The sequence below is a fragment of the Mauremys mutica genome, chromosome 7, assembly GCF_020497125.1.
Source record: "Mauremys mutica isolate MM-2020 ecotype Southern chromosome 7, ASM2049712v1, whole genome shotgun sequence".
Taxonomy (NCBI): domain Eukaryota; kingdom Metazoa; phylum Chordata; order Testudines; family Geoemydidae; genus Mauremys; species Mauremys mutica.
Genome location: NC_059078.1, coordinates 32,003,696 through 32,022,662, shown reverse-complemented (window position 1 = coordinate 32,022,662; position 18,967 = coordinate 32,003,696). Strand labels below are relative to the sequence as shown.

The window sequence follows — 18,967 nt, the reverse complement described above, 5'->3', positions numbered from 1 at the left end:
GATCGGGTGGCCTCCTAATGCCTGGAAAAGAGACAAAGGCCAGAGGAGGGAGTGTCAGTGCCTGTGCAGACTTCCGGGAAGCGCATGGTGTGGAAGGGGATGCTGGGATGCTTTGGAACAACTCCATACAAAGCCAGTCAGGACTCTGGGGGAGCCTCCTCTCTGAGCATACTGTCTCCAGGGCAAGAAGCTTACACCTTCCTGGGTCTGACCTCGGAGCATTCAGCATGCCCTTCCACACTGTGTGCTTTCCGCAGCGAGTCTGCCCAGGCAGGTCCTGGGGCAACCAGAGGTCCCTGCACCCGAACTCTGCAGTCAGACGTGACTCTCAGCCAGACAGTAAAACAGAAGGTTTATTAGATGACAGGGATACAGTCTAAAACAGAGCTTGTAGGTACAGAAATCAGGACCCCTCAGTCAGGTCCATCTTGGGGGGTGGGGAGCCCAGACCCAAGTTCTGGGCCTCTCCCGATTTCCCCAGCCAGCTCCAAACTGACACTCCCTCATCTGGCCTTTGTGTCTCTTCCGGACAAGGAGGCCACCTGATCTCTTTGTCCCCAACACCGTCAGTTGGCACTTTGCAGGGGAAACTGAGGCACCCACACAGTATTCAGAGAAAACATTAAGAACATTCCCACTTTGTCACAACAGGTGCAACAAAATTTAATACCGTATATTGAAGCAGGCAAGTGCTGCTTCTGACTTTCCACTTTTAATTGACCCTTGTAATCTTGAGGTGCTGACGCATTGTAGCTTCATTTTATATCAGCTTACAGGGTGAGAGCGGGGGGGTGGGGGGGGACCACCATTTTGGGCCCCACCAAAAATTATACGAACCTGCCGCTTATGCTAGCGAAGTCCGTACAAACTAAAATTTCATACAGACAATGACTTGTTTATACTGCTCCATATACCACACACTAAAATGTAACAACAATATTTATATTCCAGTGGAATTATTTTAGAATGATCTGGTACAAATTTCTCAGTAATAGCGTGCTGGGACACATTTGTATTTTTACATCTGATTTTGTAAGCAAGTAGTTTTTAAGTGGGGTGAAATTTGGAGGTATGCAAGACAAATCAGACTCCTGAAAGGGGTACAGGAGTCTGGAAAGGTTGAGAGCTACTGCTTGAAAAATCTGATCGATATCATTACCCCCATTTTACATATGGGGAAACTGAGGCACAGAGAGAGGCACTGACTTGCTCCAGGTCACCCAACAAGCCAGTGGCAGAGCCGAGAACAGAACCCAGTCTGGGGCTGTAAGCTCTCGGCCACACAACAGCAACTGTGTCTGAAGGACATTTATTTACCAACTCCTCCCCTTTTATCTGGGTTAAAAAGTGTGGATTTTTTTTTTAAATTTCTTCAAATGAACAATTTTACCCTTTCCCCCCCTTTTAACCATTAAATGGAACTGAATAATGGTTCTTCCCCCTCCTCCTTCATTCGGTCACTCTCACTATCGGAAACTCCCCAAATTCCTGAAACGCAACGGAGCAGAGAAAAGGGAAAAAATTCCTAGGACACAAAAACAAATGATTATTGGAAAAAATGGGGTGTCCAAGTCTGGGGCGGAAGTGGAGAAATGAAATCAAAGAGGACGAGAGAAGAGGGAGGAAAAAGGAAATAGGAAAACGAAGAAAAACTCCAAACATTTTCTTGTGGAAAAAATGTCTCCAAATAAAAAAAGAGAAATAATCTCACAGGAAAAATCCACCTTCCTTCTCCCCCTCCTCCCTCAGAAAAAACATAATTCCCCTCCCTGCCCCTGACCAATGGGGATGCTGAGCGGGAGAGGGTTCTGGGTTCAAATCACCACTCACCTCTCCTTCCTGGCTTTCTCCAGCTTTCCCTGCAGTGGGGCAAGCTCACCCTGCAGCACCCCCTGCTGGCTCTCCCTCTGCTGCAGTGGCTCACGCAGGCTCCTCCGCTCCCCCTTGGGCTGCAGGTCCCCTCGCAGGAGTGTGGGGTCCTTGGTGTGGTTGGGGCCGGCAGAGTCCAGAGAGGCCGTGCCATGCTTCGCCTGCAGGGGGCAGGAGAGTTCAGCCACAGGCACCCACTTGCCCATTACCATGGGGGGCGCTTATGTACTATATCACTAGCTATTCAAAGAGGAGTGCTGATGCCTAATCCTGCAAGGGGCCCTAATGCTCCCCACAGGGACCCCAACTGATGGGTCAACGGGCCCTTGTGCACTCACCAACTGCCCCCAGGGATCCCCTCTGACGGGGCAAGGGGCCCTCATGTGCTCACCAACCGATGCTCAAGGACCCCTCTGACCAGGCAAGGGGCCCTCATGTGCTCACCAACCACCCCCCCAGGGATCCCGCTGACTGGGCAAAGGACCCTCACTAACACCTCCCCCCCCAGAGCCACAAGGACTGGGCAGGGGCCTCCGTGCACCCGCCAAACACTCCCACAGGGACTCCCACTGACCGGGCAAGGGGCTCTCATGCGCTCACCAACTGCCCCCGCAGGGGTTCCCACTGACCAGTCGAGGGGCCCACATGCTCTCACTGACCCTGCCGGGCAGGGGAGGGAAATGCTCTGAAGGCTGCACTCTCTGCCTACCTGTGCAAGGGGCACTAGTGCGTTACTCCCCACATACCCAGCCCCCTTCCTCCTCACCTTCAGCCCCTCCAGCTCCTGCCTCATCTTCCTCGCCTGCAGCTCACTTCTCTCCTTCAGCTTCTGCTGCTTGGACACCTCGCTGGAGAGACCCTTGATCCGAGACTCCAGCTGTGGGGGTGGGGGGCCATCAGCCTCCAGCACCACCACAGCCCCAGGGCTGGGAGAACAGCGGGCCTGAGCCGAGGGCGCTGGGGGACCTGGGCCCTTCCCCGGTACTCAGACCCGGGGGAGGAGGAATGGCTGGCTCAGGGGGGTGGGGAATGAGACATGGGGCCATTCCCCTCGGGGGCCCCCTGGCTCTGACCCGGCCCCTGGCTGAGGGTTGGCATGGATCCCAGCCCACTCCCAAGTCATCCCCCCACTGCCAGCCCCTGGTGATGTGGGCTTGCAGGGCCCAGCAGAACCAGGACTCAGTACCCAGCCTCAGGCAAGAGATGGGAGGACAGGGCCCAGAGACTAAGTCCCAGTAGAAGGGGCTTAACCCAGGACAAGGAGGGGAGGCCGAACGCTCCCTGCCGGTACCCCCGCCCCAGGCACACACACAGGAGTCAGGTCCAAAGGCAGCAGGGACCCTCTTCTAACCCTGGCACACCCCCTCTCTGTTTGGGGTCACCCCCCAGGGGTGCCAGCCCCTCTTGGCCTAAGGCAACTCACAAGGGGGCTGGATTCTGCTCCCCCATCCTCCAAGCCACCCAGAGAGCCTCAGAGACAGCACAGGGGGAACCAGGATTATTGGGGGACACAGCAGCAAAGTCCCTTTGATGGGAGGGGTTATTTTTATTTTTCAGGTGCACCCATAACCAAGCCCACAGCACAGTCCTGCCCAGAGCAGTCCAGGTAGCCTCGTACCCCAGCACAACTCTGCCCTGCCTGTTCTTAAAGGCACCCATCTTAACTATGCCACTGCCACTGATTGCCAGATAACTGGGATTTAACCCCTGCCCTGTCCCCAAGTTGCCAGCTGGGGAATGGAGGCAGTGCTGTCCAGCAGGGGGCACTGTGCATTCAGCACAAGAGGCATGTGGCTCAGCATCATGCACAGCTGATGGGCTGCCAGCAGAGGGTTTTGGGGGGGGATGCAGTCAGTGCTGTATGATGCATGGGTGCAAGGAACTACCAGGCAAAGTTCCACTCGTAGCACTGGGAAGCTGAGGCTGGTGCTGCACAATGCAAAGCTGCAGGGCAACCACCAGGGGGCATCTTATGCACACAGCAGGGAGGGACATGGCCTGGTGATGAGGGCATGCAAGTTCCTCACTAGGAGGCGTCCCATGCTTGGTGCAGCCAGGAAGGGGTGGGCAATGCCCGGTTACCTCCTTGCGCCCACTCTCCACCCGGGCCAGCTCCTTGCGCAGGCCATCCACACGCCGGGCAGCTGCCTCGGTCTCCTCCTGACGTTCCCGCAGCTGGCGCACATGCCGGAGTAGCTGGGCCTGCAGGTCCCCGCACTTGGCCTCAGTGCAGCGCAGTTCCTCGGCCGTTTGCTTCTGCCTGGCCAGGAGCTCCTGCAGCTCCTGGCCCTGGGCCTTCAGCCGCTCCTGGGCCTCCGACAGTTCCTGTGGGGGTACAAACACTGTTAAAGACAGCTGCTGTGCTCCACCCCAGAGGCGGCTGCATCTCAGCACCAGGTGAGGGATCCCTGTATGAACAGCCTCCGCACTCCACCCCAGAGGCGGCTGCATCTCAGCACCAGGTGAGGGATCCCTGTATGAACAGCTCCTGTGCCCCACCCCAGAGGTGGCTGCATCTCAGTGCCAGGTGAGGAATCCCAGTTATTCTATACAGGTGGAGGGAGCAGTAGCAGGACTCCTGGGAGTGTCTCACCTTACGGGCCTCGTTCCTCTCCTGTCTGAGCAATTTCAGTTGCTTCTCCAGGATTTTCACCTGCCCAGATGCCTCCCCCTCCAGCCGCTGCTTTACCATGTCTTCAGCTTCCAACTGGTTCTCTGAGCATGAGAGAGAGACCAGGGAATTTACTGGGATTCCTTACCTCTGATCAGACCCATGGGCCCATCCAGTCCAGTCTTCTCTCTCACAACCCCACTACCCCAGATCAGATCCCAGATCAGATCAATGCCCCAGCTGATCCATGGCTGTTCTCCCACAGGCATCAGTACCTGTCAACTTTCTACACAACAATATCTCTATTTCTCTCTTCAAGCTCCCTATTTCTGAGTTCTTGGCCGGGGCTTTGGAAACTTGGGGTGGGGGTAGGGGTGGGAATCTGGGCAGCATGTCTGTATGGGGAAATGCCAGGTGGAAGCAAAATGGGTCAGCCTCCAAAACTGGGTGAAAGGGACTAAACAGGAAGGAGAGGGATGGCTGCAAGCTCCCTCCCGGGGCATCCCTCATACACAACTACTGGGTTCTCTCCCCAGCTCTGGGAGGGGAGAGGGGTGGAGTGGAGCAGGGGGCTGGGAGTCAGGACTTCTGGGGTCTATCCCTAGCTCTGGGAAGGTCAGGGGTCTAGTGGGTTAGAACAGGAGGTTGGCAGGCAGGGTTCCATCCTGGTTCTGTTCCCAGACTCATTGTCACTTTCTCTGCCAGATGGGGATGATGCAGATACATCCATGACCAGGTGTGTGGAGACCACAGGGATAAAGGTACAAGAGGGGGCATCTAAGCTGCTAAACAGGGCAGATCTTTGGGATTTAACCCTCGGAGCACCATCTGCCTCACCTTGAAGTTTCCGGGCCAGCTCCAGCTTCTCCCGCTCCAGGTTCCGGATCTTCTTCTCCAGCTGGGCCACGGCAGGTGATGTGGAAGGGGACGGAGGCTTCTGCTCGGAGACTGGGCTGCAGGACACGAGGAGGGGCGTGTGTGAGCTGGAACTGGCCCGGAAATCCCAAAGGTCAATTTAGCCCAGGACATGGCTCTTTGTCTCCCCCTGGTGGCTGCACCAAGTGGCAGAAGCCTCGGCATCCCCAGACTGGATGGTCCTTCAGCCCAACCCCTAGAGTCCCGTGTCTCTAGATCTCAAGGTGATGAGTTCAATCCTGGCCAGAGGGCACTGAGTTCACATGTGGCCCATGAGGGGATACCAGGCTGGATGGGCTCAGTGCAGCAGGGAGGGGGGCTCATGGGTCTGACCTGGGGCAGCAGGGAGGGGGGCTCATGGGTCAGACCTGGGGCAGCCCAGAGAGGGGCCCATTGGTTTGATCCAGGGAGAGGGGATCATGGATGTGCATTGAAGTGATAACAACGCTGGCTGCCCTGGCCCCCAGGGGAACAGCTGTGAAGGGGGATGGGGTGTCCCTGCCAGGGGCTCGTACTCACCAGCCAGAGGTGAAGGTGAACCCCACAAAGGGGAGATGGTGGCCAGTGAACGCACTGTGAGAAACAGGGGGCAGCGTCTCCTGGGAGATGAGAGAGGGGACGACACATCACAAAGAGATCATGGCAGCCAGTGCGGATACACCCCCACTCCTGGGGTGGGACACGGGGGCTGTTTACACAGAGTCTGAGGAACCTCAGTGAACCTTTGTACCTCAGTTCTACAGCCTCAGAGGAAAATAGGCGCTGCATAGCACTGGGGCCAGCACCAACTGCGAGAGCAGAGTGCCCCCTACTGAGCCCCACCACCCCACCCTGCAGCACAGTGCCCCCTAGCGCTGCGCTCACCAACTCCTTGAGCGTGTCGTCGTCCACATCAAAGTTGGAGGTGTCTGCGGGGCTGTTGACCTCGGGCACGTAGGGGGGCGTGCTGGCTCGGATGTTGTCCCAGTCGATGCCCTCAAAGAAGGGGTGCTGCTTGAAGTCCTCAATGCCGTTCTGGCCCAGTCGCAGCTCCTGGCGGCACAGCAGCCTCCGGATCAGGTCCTTGGCTGGCTCCGACACGTCCGTGATGTCCGTGGGGAACTGCAGGTGGTTCTGGAGAGGGGTACAAGGCAAAGGGGCTCAGTGCAGAGGGACTGATGAGGGGAGTCAGGCTGGAGTTCCTTGCTGGCTTCCTAGCTCGATGCCCCTTTGCCCATCACATTATCTGCACCTCTGGACAGAGCTATCAGCACACATGCCAAATGATCCCAATGTATGCAAATTAACATGAATACACACAATTGATTGAAATGGCCACACAAATCAGTCTCCTGTATGCACAATTTATTCAAGTACATGCAGATGTATTCAAATTTATCCCCCTCTATCCACCCAGTTATCACAATACATCCTCATGTACCCATCCTTCCTCCATTCCATTCATGAAACATCCCTCTCCTTCCCTCCACTCCACTCCATCTACTCACCCACACTCATCTACCCTTCCATTCCTCCCTTCCTTCCCATCTGCCCAACCCCATCCATACACCCATATATCCATCCACCTTACCATATTAATCTATGCACCCATCTATCCATCCACCCATCTTCATCTACCTATCCATCCATCCCCATCTATCCATCTTCATCCATCCATCTATCTACCCATCTTCATCCATCCATCTACCTATCTACCCATCTATCCATCACCATGCCCCATTCATCCATCCGCCTTACCATATTAATCTATCCATCCATCCACCTACCCATATTCATCTATCCATCTTCACCTACCCATCCATCCAACCATATTCTTCCATCCATCTGTATCCACTCATCCATCCATCCAGATATCAACCCATATTAATCTATCCATCCCCATTCCTCATCCATCCATCTACCTACCTATCCAACCATATTCATCTATCCATCCCTAACCGCGTCCACCCATCCCCATCCACTCACCCATCTTCATCTATCCTCCATCTACCTATCTACCCATATTCATCTATCCATCACCATGCCCCATCCATCCACCCACCTTACCATATTAATGGATCCATCCATCCATCTTCATCTACCTATCCATCCATCCATCCATCCACCTACCCACATTCATCTATCCATCTTCACCTACTCATCCATCCACCCATATTCTTCCATCCATCTGTATTCATCCATCCATCCATCCAGATATCAACCCATATTAATCTACCCATCTATCCATCCCCATTCCTCATCCATCCCTCCCCATCTACCCACAGATTCCCCCAACCCTCCTCACAACCCTACCTCCTCTCAGACTCTCCTAAGCATCCACCCCTTTGCAGCAAAGCCTGCACCATACATCCCCTGTTCCAAGGCCCCCTCAGCGAGCTCAGGGAGGCCTGGCCAGGGCACCCTGCCCTGCCAGGCTCACCTCATGGTTCATGATCTTGCCATAGGTCTCCACCAGGGACTCGGCATAGAAGGGTGTCTCCCCGAAGAGCAGCTCGTACATGCAGACGCCCAGGGACCACCAGTCGCACTCGGGGCCGTACTTCCCCTTTCCATCCTCCATGGCCTGCAGGATCTCAGGGGAGATGTAGTCAGGGGTCCCCACTGCCACCGCAGACTCCACCTGGCCAGGAGGGGAGACAGGGTGTCTATCTCCGTGTGTGGCCATGACAGCCCCCATCCCATGGGATCCACATCCCGGAGCAGACAGGATCTGGTCAATCCACCTCCATCTCCACAAGGGAAGGGGCAGGAGCCCCATTGCCCAGGAGCAGTAACCCTAGACTGACCAGAGTCCTGGGCAATAGGCTGTAGGGGCTGACCCAGGCCTGGGTCTGTGGGGGTTCCTGCTCTGCAGGCAGCACACACTCAGTGCCTGCGGCAGCTTGTGCCTCTCACCGTCCCATCTGGTCGCAGTCGAAGACAGGAGCCAAAGTCGGCCAAGCGGATGTGCCCATTCATGTCGATCAGGATATTATCTGGTTTGATGTCCCTGTGGGGAGAGAGGGGAGAAGGCAGAGAGGGACCAGCCACTGATAAGTAAACAGGGCTATAAGATTACAGCAGGGGGCTGTGAGCCAGGACTCCTGGGTTCTATCCCAGCTCTAGGAGGGGAGTGGGGTCCGACGGGTTAGAGCAGGAGGGTCTGGGAGCCAGGCCGTACCTGTGCACGTATTGCAGCTGGTGGATGGAGTGAATGGCCAGGACCATCTCGGCCAGGTAGAAGCAGGCCATGTCCTCGGGCAGCCGGTCCTCGAACTTGCTCAGCAAGGTCAGCAGGTCCCCACCCACGTAATAATCCATCACCAGATACTGCAGACAGGGGGCAGCGTTAGTTGGGGAGATGGGGGGGGAATCCCCTCCCTGGAGGCTGTGCCAGTCACCTGCAATGAGCCTTGCAGGACATGCAAAATAACTCACGGCAGCCGCAAGCAATACAGTTGTACAGCGCCATCTGCTGGGAATATCCAGCATCTGCAGCTCATCCAGCAATGCCAGCCACCCATGCAGCGCCACCTGCTGGCAATCCCCAGCCTGCCCCACACACATCCTGTTGGCAAGGCCCAGCACCCACAGCGCCACCTGCTGGCAACCAGATGCATACCGCCTAAAAATTTCCTCTGGTTGCAGCTGGAACAGGATTTAAACCAGGCCTGTGCAGCCGCTTCCTCCAAGGAAGGGTCTCTGGTCCATGGGAGCAAGGAGATGGTGCTCAAGGGACCAAGGGTCTGCTTGCAATGCAGCACCGCCCCACCCCCAAGGGAGAGTCTTACCAGGTACTGCTCATCCTGGAAAGCGTAGTGCAGGGCAGTGATCCACTGGCTGTCCCCTTTCACCAGTACGTCCCTCTCTTCCCGGAAGCAGGCTGTCTATAAGAGGATTGCAGGGAGATGGCAAGGCCTCAGGGGATGCACCCCAGAGCAGGGAGGTTGCAGGGCTCTGTCATAGCAAGGCCACTGCAGAAAGTGCTGCAGCACTGGGGCAATGGGCCCATCCAGCCCAGTCTCCCCCCACCCCCTGCTGTTCTGGACAGACCCATGGGCCCATCCAGACTGGTATCACTCCTCCATCCCCTACCATTCCAGATCAGACCCATGGGCCCATCCAGCCTGAAAATGGGATACCTGCCATTGTTCACTGCCACTAGCCCGGGAATCTGTGGGATAGGAGGGAGGGGAGCATGGGTGGTGAGTGTCCTGGGGGGGGGGGGGAGTTAGGTACCTCTGCTCTCTTCAGCATCTCCCACTTGTGCAGTATCTTCATGGCATAAACCTTCTCACTGTTCCGCAGCCTCACCACTGCCACCTGGTGGCCAGAGAATGGGATCAAAGAGGGGACCTCCAGGAGCCGGTCTGAATTGGCCCTGAAATAGTTGCAGGGGCAGCAGGGAGGGACCATGGGTGCATGGAGCCCTACCCTCTCCCCCTGTGGGAATAACCTGCTACAGCCCCACTCCCTGGTCTTCCCTCTGCTACCTGCAGCCCACGTGCCCCAGGACCTCCCCAGCCTCCCAGTGACAGCAGGCGGTATTGCACCCTGCAGGGCTCCAACCGCTCCAGCCCCACCCAGTGACACCAGGTGATACTGCAGCCAGAAGGATACAGTGGTGGCAGCAGGCGATAGGGTGCCTGGCACTGCACCTGGGACTATGGCCAAAACTGAGGACCACTAGCCCCTCGTGAGTCCAAGCAGGGATGGCTGGCAGCACTCACCTCACCAAAGGCCCCTCGCCCGATGACCTTCAGAAGCTCAAAGTCCTCCCGACGCAGGCACATCTCTTTTACCTTGGTGACAAATGGGGTGGCTGGACAGGGAGACACAGAGAGAGACCTCAGTTTGGGCAGCGCTGCCCAGGGGCTTTGCAAATGAGGGGAGCTGCCTGGAGACAGAGGGGTGGGCTAGTGGCTTGAACCCAGGAGTAGAAATGGGAGTCAGGACTCCCGGGTTCTATCTCTGACTCTGGGAGGGGAGTGGGGTCTTGTGGGTTAGAGCACAGGGGGAGGGGGAGGCTGCGAGTCAGGCCTCTTGGGTGTATCAACAGTTTGAAAGAGGAAAGCTGGCACTGTGGTTAAGGCACTAGGCTGAGGCTTCCGGCTCCAGCATTGACTCCCCATTTGCCCTTGGCAAGTCAATGAATGGCTCTGCCCTGAGCCTCAGCTCGTGTAAATGGTTGTGACTTCACTGACCAGTGGAGCTGTGCCCATCTCCATCAGTTGGAGATTTGGCTCTCTGGGACTCGGCTCCTGAACCTGTAAAATGGGGCAAACAATCCTTCCTTTGTCTAGTTAGATTGTGAGCTCTGGGTAGGGACTCGCTCTCATGTGTCTGTGCAGCGCCTGGCGCAATGGGGCCCTGATCTCAGTCAGGGTCTGTGCAGCGCCTGGCACAATGGAGCCCTGATCTCAGTTGGGGTCTGTGCAGCACCTGGCACAATGGGGGCCTTGATCTCAGTCAGGGTCTGTGCAGCGCCTGGCACACTGGGGGCCCCGATCTCAGTCAGGGTCTGTGCAGCACCTGGCACAATGGGGCCCTGATCTCAGTCAGGGTCTGTGCAGCGCCTGGCACAATGGGGCCCCTGATCTCAGTCGGTGTCTGTGCAGCGCCTGGCGCAATGAGGCCCCTGATCTCAGTCGATGTCTGTGCAGTGCCTGGTCTCGGTCAGCGTCTGGGCAGCACAATGGGGCCCTGATCTCTTTTACAACCTCTGGGCAACACCAAAACACAGATGTATCTGGTTGGGTTATTTACAGGGAATTAGAGCCAGAACTGCTAGATTTAAAACAATCAGCCTCTAACCTTAACCTTTGGGCACAGCGCCTCTAGCTCAGAGCAGTAGCACACTCATTAGCCCCTAGAGGGGGCAAGGACCCACACCGTTGGGGTTGGTGGGGTTACCCCAGTAAGAGTAACATTCAAAGGCTGCAGAGAGGATGAGTGTGACAGGCTTATTGCTAGAAGTATTACGGTAGCGTGCAGAAGCCCTGACTAAGGCTGGGGCCCCATTGCACCAGGCGCTGCACAGACCCAACAGTGAGGGACAGACAGTCCCTGCCCCAAAGCTCTTACAGCCAAGACAGGCATGGGTGGCAGCAGAAACAAAGGCCCTGAGAGGGGAAGAGACTTGCCCAGGGTTACACAGCCCAGGGAGGTGGTCTGCAGATGTGCATCAAAGGCTGGGCCTGCTGGCCAGGGCTGTATAAATGACCCTCCCTCCAGTCATCAGTCCTGACTCCCAGCGCCCCCTGCTCTAACCCCTAGGCCCACCCCCCTTCCAGAGCCAGGCATAGAACCCAGCCTCCCTGCCCGGTCACAGCAGCAAGCACAACGCAAAAGTGATTTACGATGTTGCAACTTTTCCAGATTGTCTCCAATTAGGCGCTTGTGGTTGCTACGCACCAACTTGTTCACCTGCCTGAGGTGCCCCTTCCCCCGCCTCTCTGCAGCATCCCGAGGCACAGCGTGATCAGGGCATGCTCCATCATGCCATGCCCCCTCGGCCCAGGACAGGGATTGGGATAGCTCGCCTGCAGTGGAAAGAGAGTGTCTGACTCTGAGGTCATTTCAGCCCCCGATCTCGCCAAGGAGACTGAGGGTGAGGAGAGAAGCTAGAGCACGGGTGTCACTAGGAACACAGCTGAGACCCATCAAACTCGTTGCAGACGTGGGACACCCAATAGTGGCCAGATGGGAAATCTCTGGGTGTGCACAGACCTCTGCAGGCAACCCTACAATAACAAACCAAAGCTCATGATCCTTGCTTTGACAGGAGAGCGGGGTCCTGTGATTGGATCAGGGGAGGTGGGAGCCAGGACTCCTCGGTTCTATCCCAGCTGTGGGAGGGGGGAGTGGAGTCTAGTGGGTTAGAGCAGGTAGGCTGGGAGTCAGGACTCCTGGGTGCTGTCCTCAGCTACTGCAGAAGCCTGTGAAGGAGTCTTGGGTCTTCACACTTTTCTTTCCCACCTGTGCACAGTGATGGCAACGACATCTAGTTTAAGCAGCGTTGAGGGTGTGGTCTGGCCTGGATGTGCCTGGGAGAACCTGCATCGCTGCATTCCTCCCTCAGGGACAGTGCTGGGTCTGGAACCACACAGGGGAGGCTGCCAGGCTGCAGATCTGCTTCCCACAGCCCGGTCACAGGCCCTCACCCAGCCACTAGGATCCCACCCAGCTACAGAGTGACAGACCTTACCAGCTGGATGGGCCCTGGGTCTGATGGGGGGTGGCAGGGAGAGTGGGGGGAATATCAGGCTGGGTGGAACTCTGTGTGTGATTGGGGGTGGGCCCCAGGTCAGAGCTGGGGTGGCAGAAGGGGGGGGGGGGGGGGATATCAGGCTGGGTGGGCCCCAGGTGTGAGCTGGGGTGGCAGGGAGGGCGGGGGGATATCAGGCTGGGTGGGCCCCAGGTCAGAGCTGGGGTGGCAGGGAGGGCAGGGGGGGGGATATCAGGCTGGGTGGGCCCCAGGTCAGAGCTGGGGTGGCAGGGAGGGCGGGGGGATACCAGGCTGGGTGGGCCCCAGGTCAGAGCTGGGGTGGCAGGGAGGGCGGGAGGGATACCAGGCTGGGTGGGCCCCGGGTCTGAGTTGGGGTGGCAGGGAGGGTTGTGGGGATACCAGGCTGGGTGGGCCCCGGGTCTGAGCTGGAGTGACAGGGAGGGTGGGAGGGATACCAGGCTGGGTGGGCCCCAGGTGTGATTGGGGGTGACAGGGAGAGTCGGGGGATACCGAGCTAGTTGGGCTCACACAATCACAATGTTCCAAACTCAGAAGGGGCCTCCAGGCACTACTGTAATCCTAACAGTAATGTGCAGGACATAACGGGGGACTGAACTCAGTTGGGGTCTGTAGCTGCTACTGTTATAGTACCAACACGGCCACGGGGGTTCCAAAGAGGATGGATCTAGACTGGTCTCAGTGGTACCAGATGACAGAACGAGGAGCAATGGTCTCGAGTTGCAGAGGGGGAGGTTTTAGATGGATATTAGGAAAAACTTTTTCACTAGGACGGTGGTGAAGCACTGGAATGGGTTAACTAGGGAGGTGGTGGAATCTCCTTCCTTAGAGGTTTTTAAGGCCCGGCTTGACAAAGCCCTGGCTGGGATGATTTAGTTGGGGATTGGTCCTGCTTTGAGCAGGGGATTGGACTAGATGACCTCCTGAGGTCCCTGCCAACCCTGATATTCTATGATTCTATGAACACTGCACACCCCTGATGTGCTACCGTAACATTAATGGAAACACGCATGCTGTAATAGGGCCCTGATCTCAGCTGGGCCAGTTAGTATCTACCGTAATACTACAAATAACGCACACACGATAACGGCCCTGTGCTCTTGGCTGGGGCCTGTGGGCAGTACCATAACCCCGGCCCAGCTCACAAAGGCCCTGGCACTCGGTTGGCATTTCTGGGTCTGTCTGGGCCAGGCTATAAAGTTATGAGCACCGCAGCCAATCGCTTCCAGCATTTCAGGGAACAGTCGAGGCATCATTGGCCAGAATCTTATGGATTCTGGAGCAAATCACGAAACCAGAAGGGGAAAAGGGGGGACCCATTGAGCCTCTGCACAGCCACAGCTCCGAGCACCTCTGCAGTTGTCTACAGAGCAAAGCACTGGTCGAGGGCATCTATTAACGCTTCCAGCATAACACTAGCCCTGCTCAGCTCAGCCTCCCAACAGAGTGTAACACGGAGACGCCCCCACACCCGGAGTGACATTGCCCAGACAAATAATAAGTGGGGGATGGCGGGCGGGGGGGGGGGGATGTGGGCCTGCACTCAGCCTCTGGCATGGGGGGAGAATGCGGGAGCAGGGTATGGGAGGGAGCGAGACATCGGAGGCACACAGAACCCTGGCAAGGAGAATAATAGGGGATCTTGGGGGTGGGGGCATAAGAGCCCATTGCATGGGGAGGAGTAAGGGGGCACTCTGTGTGCCACTGAGGAGAATGGAGGGTATGGCTGGTGGGACTGGGGGCGCATACAGAGCTGCTGGCAGTGGGGGGAGAAAAGGGGACCCTCTTATGGGAGTAGGAGGAGCACATAGCACCTCTGATGGGAGGGGTGGGGGGTTGCAGGGAGTCCCTGATCTAGCGGGGGCTGGGAAGGTGGCCCGAGGCAGCTGCTGGGGGATGGAGGGAGGCAAGGACCTGTGGGGTAGGCAAGGAGCTTGGCCTACACAAGCTATGACACGTGAGCACCCGTCACACCGATATCTAATAGTAACGCTGCTTGGCAGGCTGAGGCCACTCAGCACTTCGCAGCGGCAGCGAGGAGACAGCTCAGCTCCTCCTGCTGCCAAAATCCTGCGTCCTTCAGCTAATGGACAATTGCCATTAGCCGCTAGCAGTACAGAGTTGATGACACACAGCTGAGCAGGCCTGATGCCAGCCAGCAGAGGGCAGCAGTGACTCAGCTCTACTGACCAGCATACTGCAATCCAGCCCTCCCTGCTCCTACCACTGGACACCACCCCCGCACCCCGAGCTGGCGATCAATCCCAGGAGACCTGACCCCCATCCAGCCCTGCACCCCCGTTCCCACAGCTAGACCCCACTCTAGAGTTCTAGCACCAGGTCTGTGAGGGGCGGGGATCTAGGGGTTAGAATAGTGGGGAGCAGGGACTGGGAGCCAGGACTCCTGGGTTCTCTCCCCAGCTCTATGAGGGCAGTAGGATCTAGTGGGTTAGAACAATGGGAAGCTGGAAGTCGGGACACCTGGGTTCTATTCCCCCATGTTCTGGAGGCGCACCTAGGACTGGGAGGAGTCCAGCTCCCCAGTGGGGCGATAGGAGAGACGGCCAGTGCCCGGGCACGTTGGGGCAGGTGCCAGCTGAGTCACAGAAAAACAGGCGCCAGCAGTGTAAAGAGAAAACAAACAGCCTCTCTGCTTCAGCCACACACACAGGGACACTCCCTACAGAGTAGATTTGGGGGCTGCTGGGAGACTAGGGGGGTTAGGAACAGGAGGTGCTAGGGTGCAGAAGGAGGGACCAGAGACACAGAATTAGGCGGGGGAGTCAGGGGCAGCATTAGATTAATAGGTTCCATGGGCAAACAGGACCGTTGTGATCACCAGGTTCAACCTCCAGTCTAGCATCGACCATGGAGCATCCCTGCATTAATTCCCTGTTTGAACCAGAGCAGATCTGTCAGAAAAGCCTCCCATCTGGAGTTCCAGTTGCCAGTGCTGGAGGATCCACCCCCATCCTGGGTCAGGTGTCCCAAGAGTTAATTTCCCTCACAGTTAAACGTTTGCACTTTATTTCCAGTTGGACTCTGTCTAACCACTGGATTTCATTAGACCTTTGTCTGCAAATCAAAGAGCCCTCTGTGATCACATTTCTGTTCCCCACGTCGGTTCCAGTCACCCCTTAACCCTCTCTTTGGTATACAGAGCTCCCACTCGTTTAATCTCTCTCATGGATCTCTTCTGACCCTCTCCGGTTTACCACATCCTTCTCCAGGTGTGGGCCCCAGAACCGGACACACTGTTCCAGCAGCAGTGGCACCAGAGCCAAATCCAAAGGCAACAGAACCTTCCCCTCCTGCTCCAGAATCCCCATTTACACATCCCAGGATCGCATTAGCCCCTTTGGCTAAGGTGTCGCACTGAGGGCTCATGTTCAGCTGATTATCCACTGTGACCCCAAGTCTTTTTCAGAGGTGCTGGTGGGGGCAGCACTAGAGAGAGCCCAGCAGCACTGGGAGGGGCGAGGGCGGGTGGCAGCAGGGAAGCACCAGGAGGGACACAGCTAGGGGAGGGCTAGGCTGCCAGCACTCAGGTAACAACTCTGTTGGCCACACAGGAGACAGATTAAACTTTGACTCTGGCTCCTCCCGTCACCGGGGTGTCTCCTGCCCGAGCACTCGGTCCCTCTTTCAGACCGAGACCCAAGAGGGCCTGCCGAGATCCGTCCGTATTTTTGCATGCGCATTATTAGTGGTATTACCGTACCACCCAGAGGGGCCTGCCGAGATCCGTCCATATTTTGGTGTGTGCGCATTATTAGTAGTATTACAGTACTGCCCAGAGGGGCCTGCCGAGATCCGGCCGTATTTTGGTTTGTGCGCATTATTAGTAGTATTACAGTACTGCCCAGAGGGGCCTGCCGAGATCCGGCCGTATTTTGGTGTGTGCGCATTATTAGTAGTATTACAGTACTGCCTAGAGGGGCCTGCCGAGATCCGGCCGTATTTTGGTGTGTGCGCATTATTAGTAGTATTACAGTACTGCCCAGAAGGGCCTGCCGAGATCCGGCCGTATTTTGGTGTGCACGCATTATTAGTAGTATTACAGTACCGCCCAGAGGTGCCTGCCGAGATCCGGCCGTATTTTGGTGTGTGCGCATTATTAGTAGTATTACAGTACCGCCCAGAGGGGCCTGCCGAGATCCAGCTGTATTTTGGTGTGTGCGCATTATTAGTAGTATTACAGTACCGCCCAGAGGTGCCTGCCGAGATCCGGCCATATTTTGGTGTGTGCGCATTAGTAGTAGACAGTTACACCAGTTTAAGCTTGAAAGAGTGAATTTACAGCAGTGTAGTTAAACTCATTTCAAAGGACCATGTGGGTCCTGACTGGTGGGGAGCACAGGGGTAGCAGGGGCAGCATTAGGAGGCACAAGGGGGAAATGCAGACGGGGCAACATTAGATTCATAGACCCTAAGGCCAGAAGGGACACTCTGATCATATTTCTGGTCTGACCTCCTGCATAACACAGGCCAAAGAACTTCCCTGAAATAATTAATTCCTATTCAATCCAGAGCAGATCTGTTCAAAATACATTCCACCTTGATTTTAAAATGGTCAGTGATGGACAATCCACCACTGCTCTTGGGCCGTTGTTCCAATGGTTAGTTACTCTCACCGTTACAAATTTGCACTTTATTTCCAGCCTGCATTTGCCTAGCCTCAACTTCCAGCCACTGGATCTCACCAGACTGAAGAGCTCTCTGTATCCGATTTCTGTTCCCCTCCCCATGTTGGTTCTTATAGACCGTGACCAAGTTCCCCCTTAACTGTCTCTTTGTTAAGCTAAACAGATTGAGCCCCGATGTCTCTCACTATAATCATTCTCGTGGCTCTTTTCTGACCCCTCTCCAATTTATCCATATCCTTCCTGAACTGTAGTCCCTGGAACTGGAAGCAGTATTCCAGCAGCGGCCGCACCCGTGCCAAATACAGAAGTAATATGACCTCTCTACTCCTACTCAAAATTCCCCGGCTTGTGTCTGTATCTTTACCAGCACAAGTACAACTTCGGGTGTTATCTTGTTGTCTGTGGGAAAGGTGTGTCAGCATCAGATCAAGTATGAATTAAAACCAATATATTTCTACCCCTGTAACCCCCGTTGTGGGGACACTCATTCTGGGATGAGTGACCTTTTTTGGTTTAGTTTCGGTCTCTTGGGAAGGGATTTAAGCTAACCCCAAAAAAGCCATTCTTCTACCAACAGAAGGCATGGTCTCCACCCAGACTGTGCCCTGGTACATATAATTATGTCTGCTAGGGTGTGATTCGTTTAGTTGATATCATTGTACTGGTACAACCCCTAGCAGTTATGGCTGCCTGGATTGCGATGCTTTCTCCTTGCAGTTTGAAAACAAGCTGGCAGCTGTTTGAAAACAGCACTGGCTCATGAAAACCAGATGCATTATGAGATAGCTGGAGAGGACTCATGGGAGAGCCAAAGACCCACCATGTGAAAAACCCCAGAAGGCAGAAAGCCCATCAGTGGAACATTGCACCCTGAGATACCTGTGTGCTTACTTACATACAAGTAGTTTTGTGGCAAGGCAAGATTTACTAGAGTCCTTGTCTGCAGGGGCAGCTCTAGCGTTTTTGCCGCCCCAAGCATGGCAGTCAGGCTGCCTTCAGCGGCTTGCCTGCGGGAGGTTCCCGGTCCCGTGGATTCGGCAGCTTGCCTGCGGGAGGTCTGCTGGTCCCGCGGCTTTGGCGTACCCGCCACCGAATTGCCGCCAAATCCGTGGGACTGGCGGACCTCTGTCAGGCAAGCCGCCGAAGGCAGCCTGACTGCTGCCCTCGCAGGGACCGGCAGGGCACCCCCCGCGGCTTGCCGCCCCAGGCACACACTTGGAGCATTGGTGCCTGGAGCCGCCGCTGCTTGTCTGACCCCATCTCTGTAATATCTGAGCACCTCACCAGTTTCAATGCCTTCATCCTTGCAACATCCCTGTGAGCACAATGCTGTTATCCCTATTGTACAGGTGGGGAAACTGAGGCACAGAGTGGCTAAGTGACTTGCCCTACATCTCATAGGAAGGCCATGGCTGGGCAGGCAACGTGGGTCTCTCAAGTCCCAGGCCAGCCTGATAACCAGCAGTACATCCTTCCCCACGGGGGTTATGCTGGAGTAACTAGAGCTGTATAACTGGTAACACTTTCCCTAAGTGAAGCCCCGGCAGCTTTCCCATTTAGACAAGTCCTACATCTCCTTCACTGCCGAGTTACTAACTGCAGCCACAGGCCCTTTGATCAGTTCTCCTCCTCCAGCCAGGCCGGTAGGTGCCTCGCAGTCCCTGGTGGCTGTGCCGGGCTGTGGATTTCGGCAGCAGGCGC

The 18,967-nt window shown here is 56.1% G+C and overlaps 1 protein-coding gene across 3 annotated transcripts in view; it reads right to left on the bottom strand.

Annotated features, from left to right (window-relative positions):
* Nucleotides 1-18,967, bottom strand: part of CDC42BPG (CDC42 binding protein kinase gamma) — a 62,529-nt gene that overhangs the window by 29,344 nt on the left and 14,218 nt on the right. For 2 of the 3 annotated variants that reach the window (XM_045023195.1, XM_045023196.1), the window contains exons 2-14: nt 10,105-10,196; nt 9,614-9,697; nt 9,166-9,261; nt 8,556-8,704; nt 8,291-8,384; nt 7,815-8,015; nt 6,260-6,508; nt 5,915-5,994; nt 5,318-5,433; nt 4,463-4,584; nt 3,952-4,194; nt 2,636-2,746; nt 1,831-2,030 (exon numbers count right to left, since the gene is read on the bottom strand). In XM_045023195.1, coding sequence (XP_044879130.1) covers nt 1,831-2,030; nt 2,636-2,746; nt 3,952-4,194; nt 4,463-4,584; nt 5,318-5,433; nt 5,915-5,994; nt 6,260-6,508; nt 7,815-8,015; nt 8,291-8,384; nt 8,556-8,704; nt 9,166-9,261; nt 9,614-9,697; nt 10,105-10,196 — 1,837 coding nt within the window. Of the gene's footprint in view, nt 1-1,830; nt 2,031-2,635; nt 2,747-3,951; nt 4,195-4,462; nt 4,585-5,317; nt 5,434-5,914; nt 5,995-6,259; nt 6,509-7,814; nt 8,016-8,290; nt 8,385-8,555; nt 8,705-9,165; nt 9,262-9,613; nt 9,698-10,104; nt 10,197-11,800; nt 11,878-18,967 lie in introns of those variants that run through there. The other variant, XM_045023198.1, reaches the window with a different exon arrangement.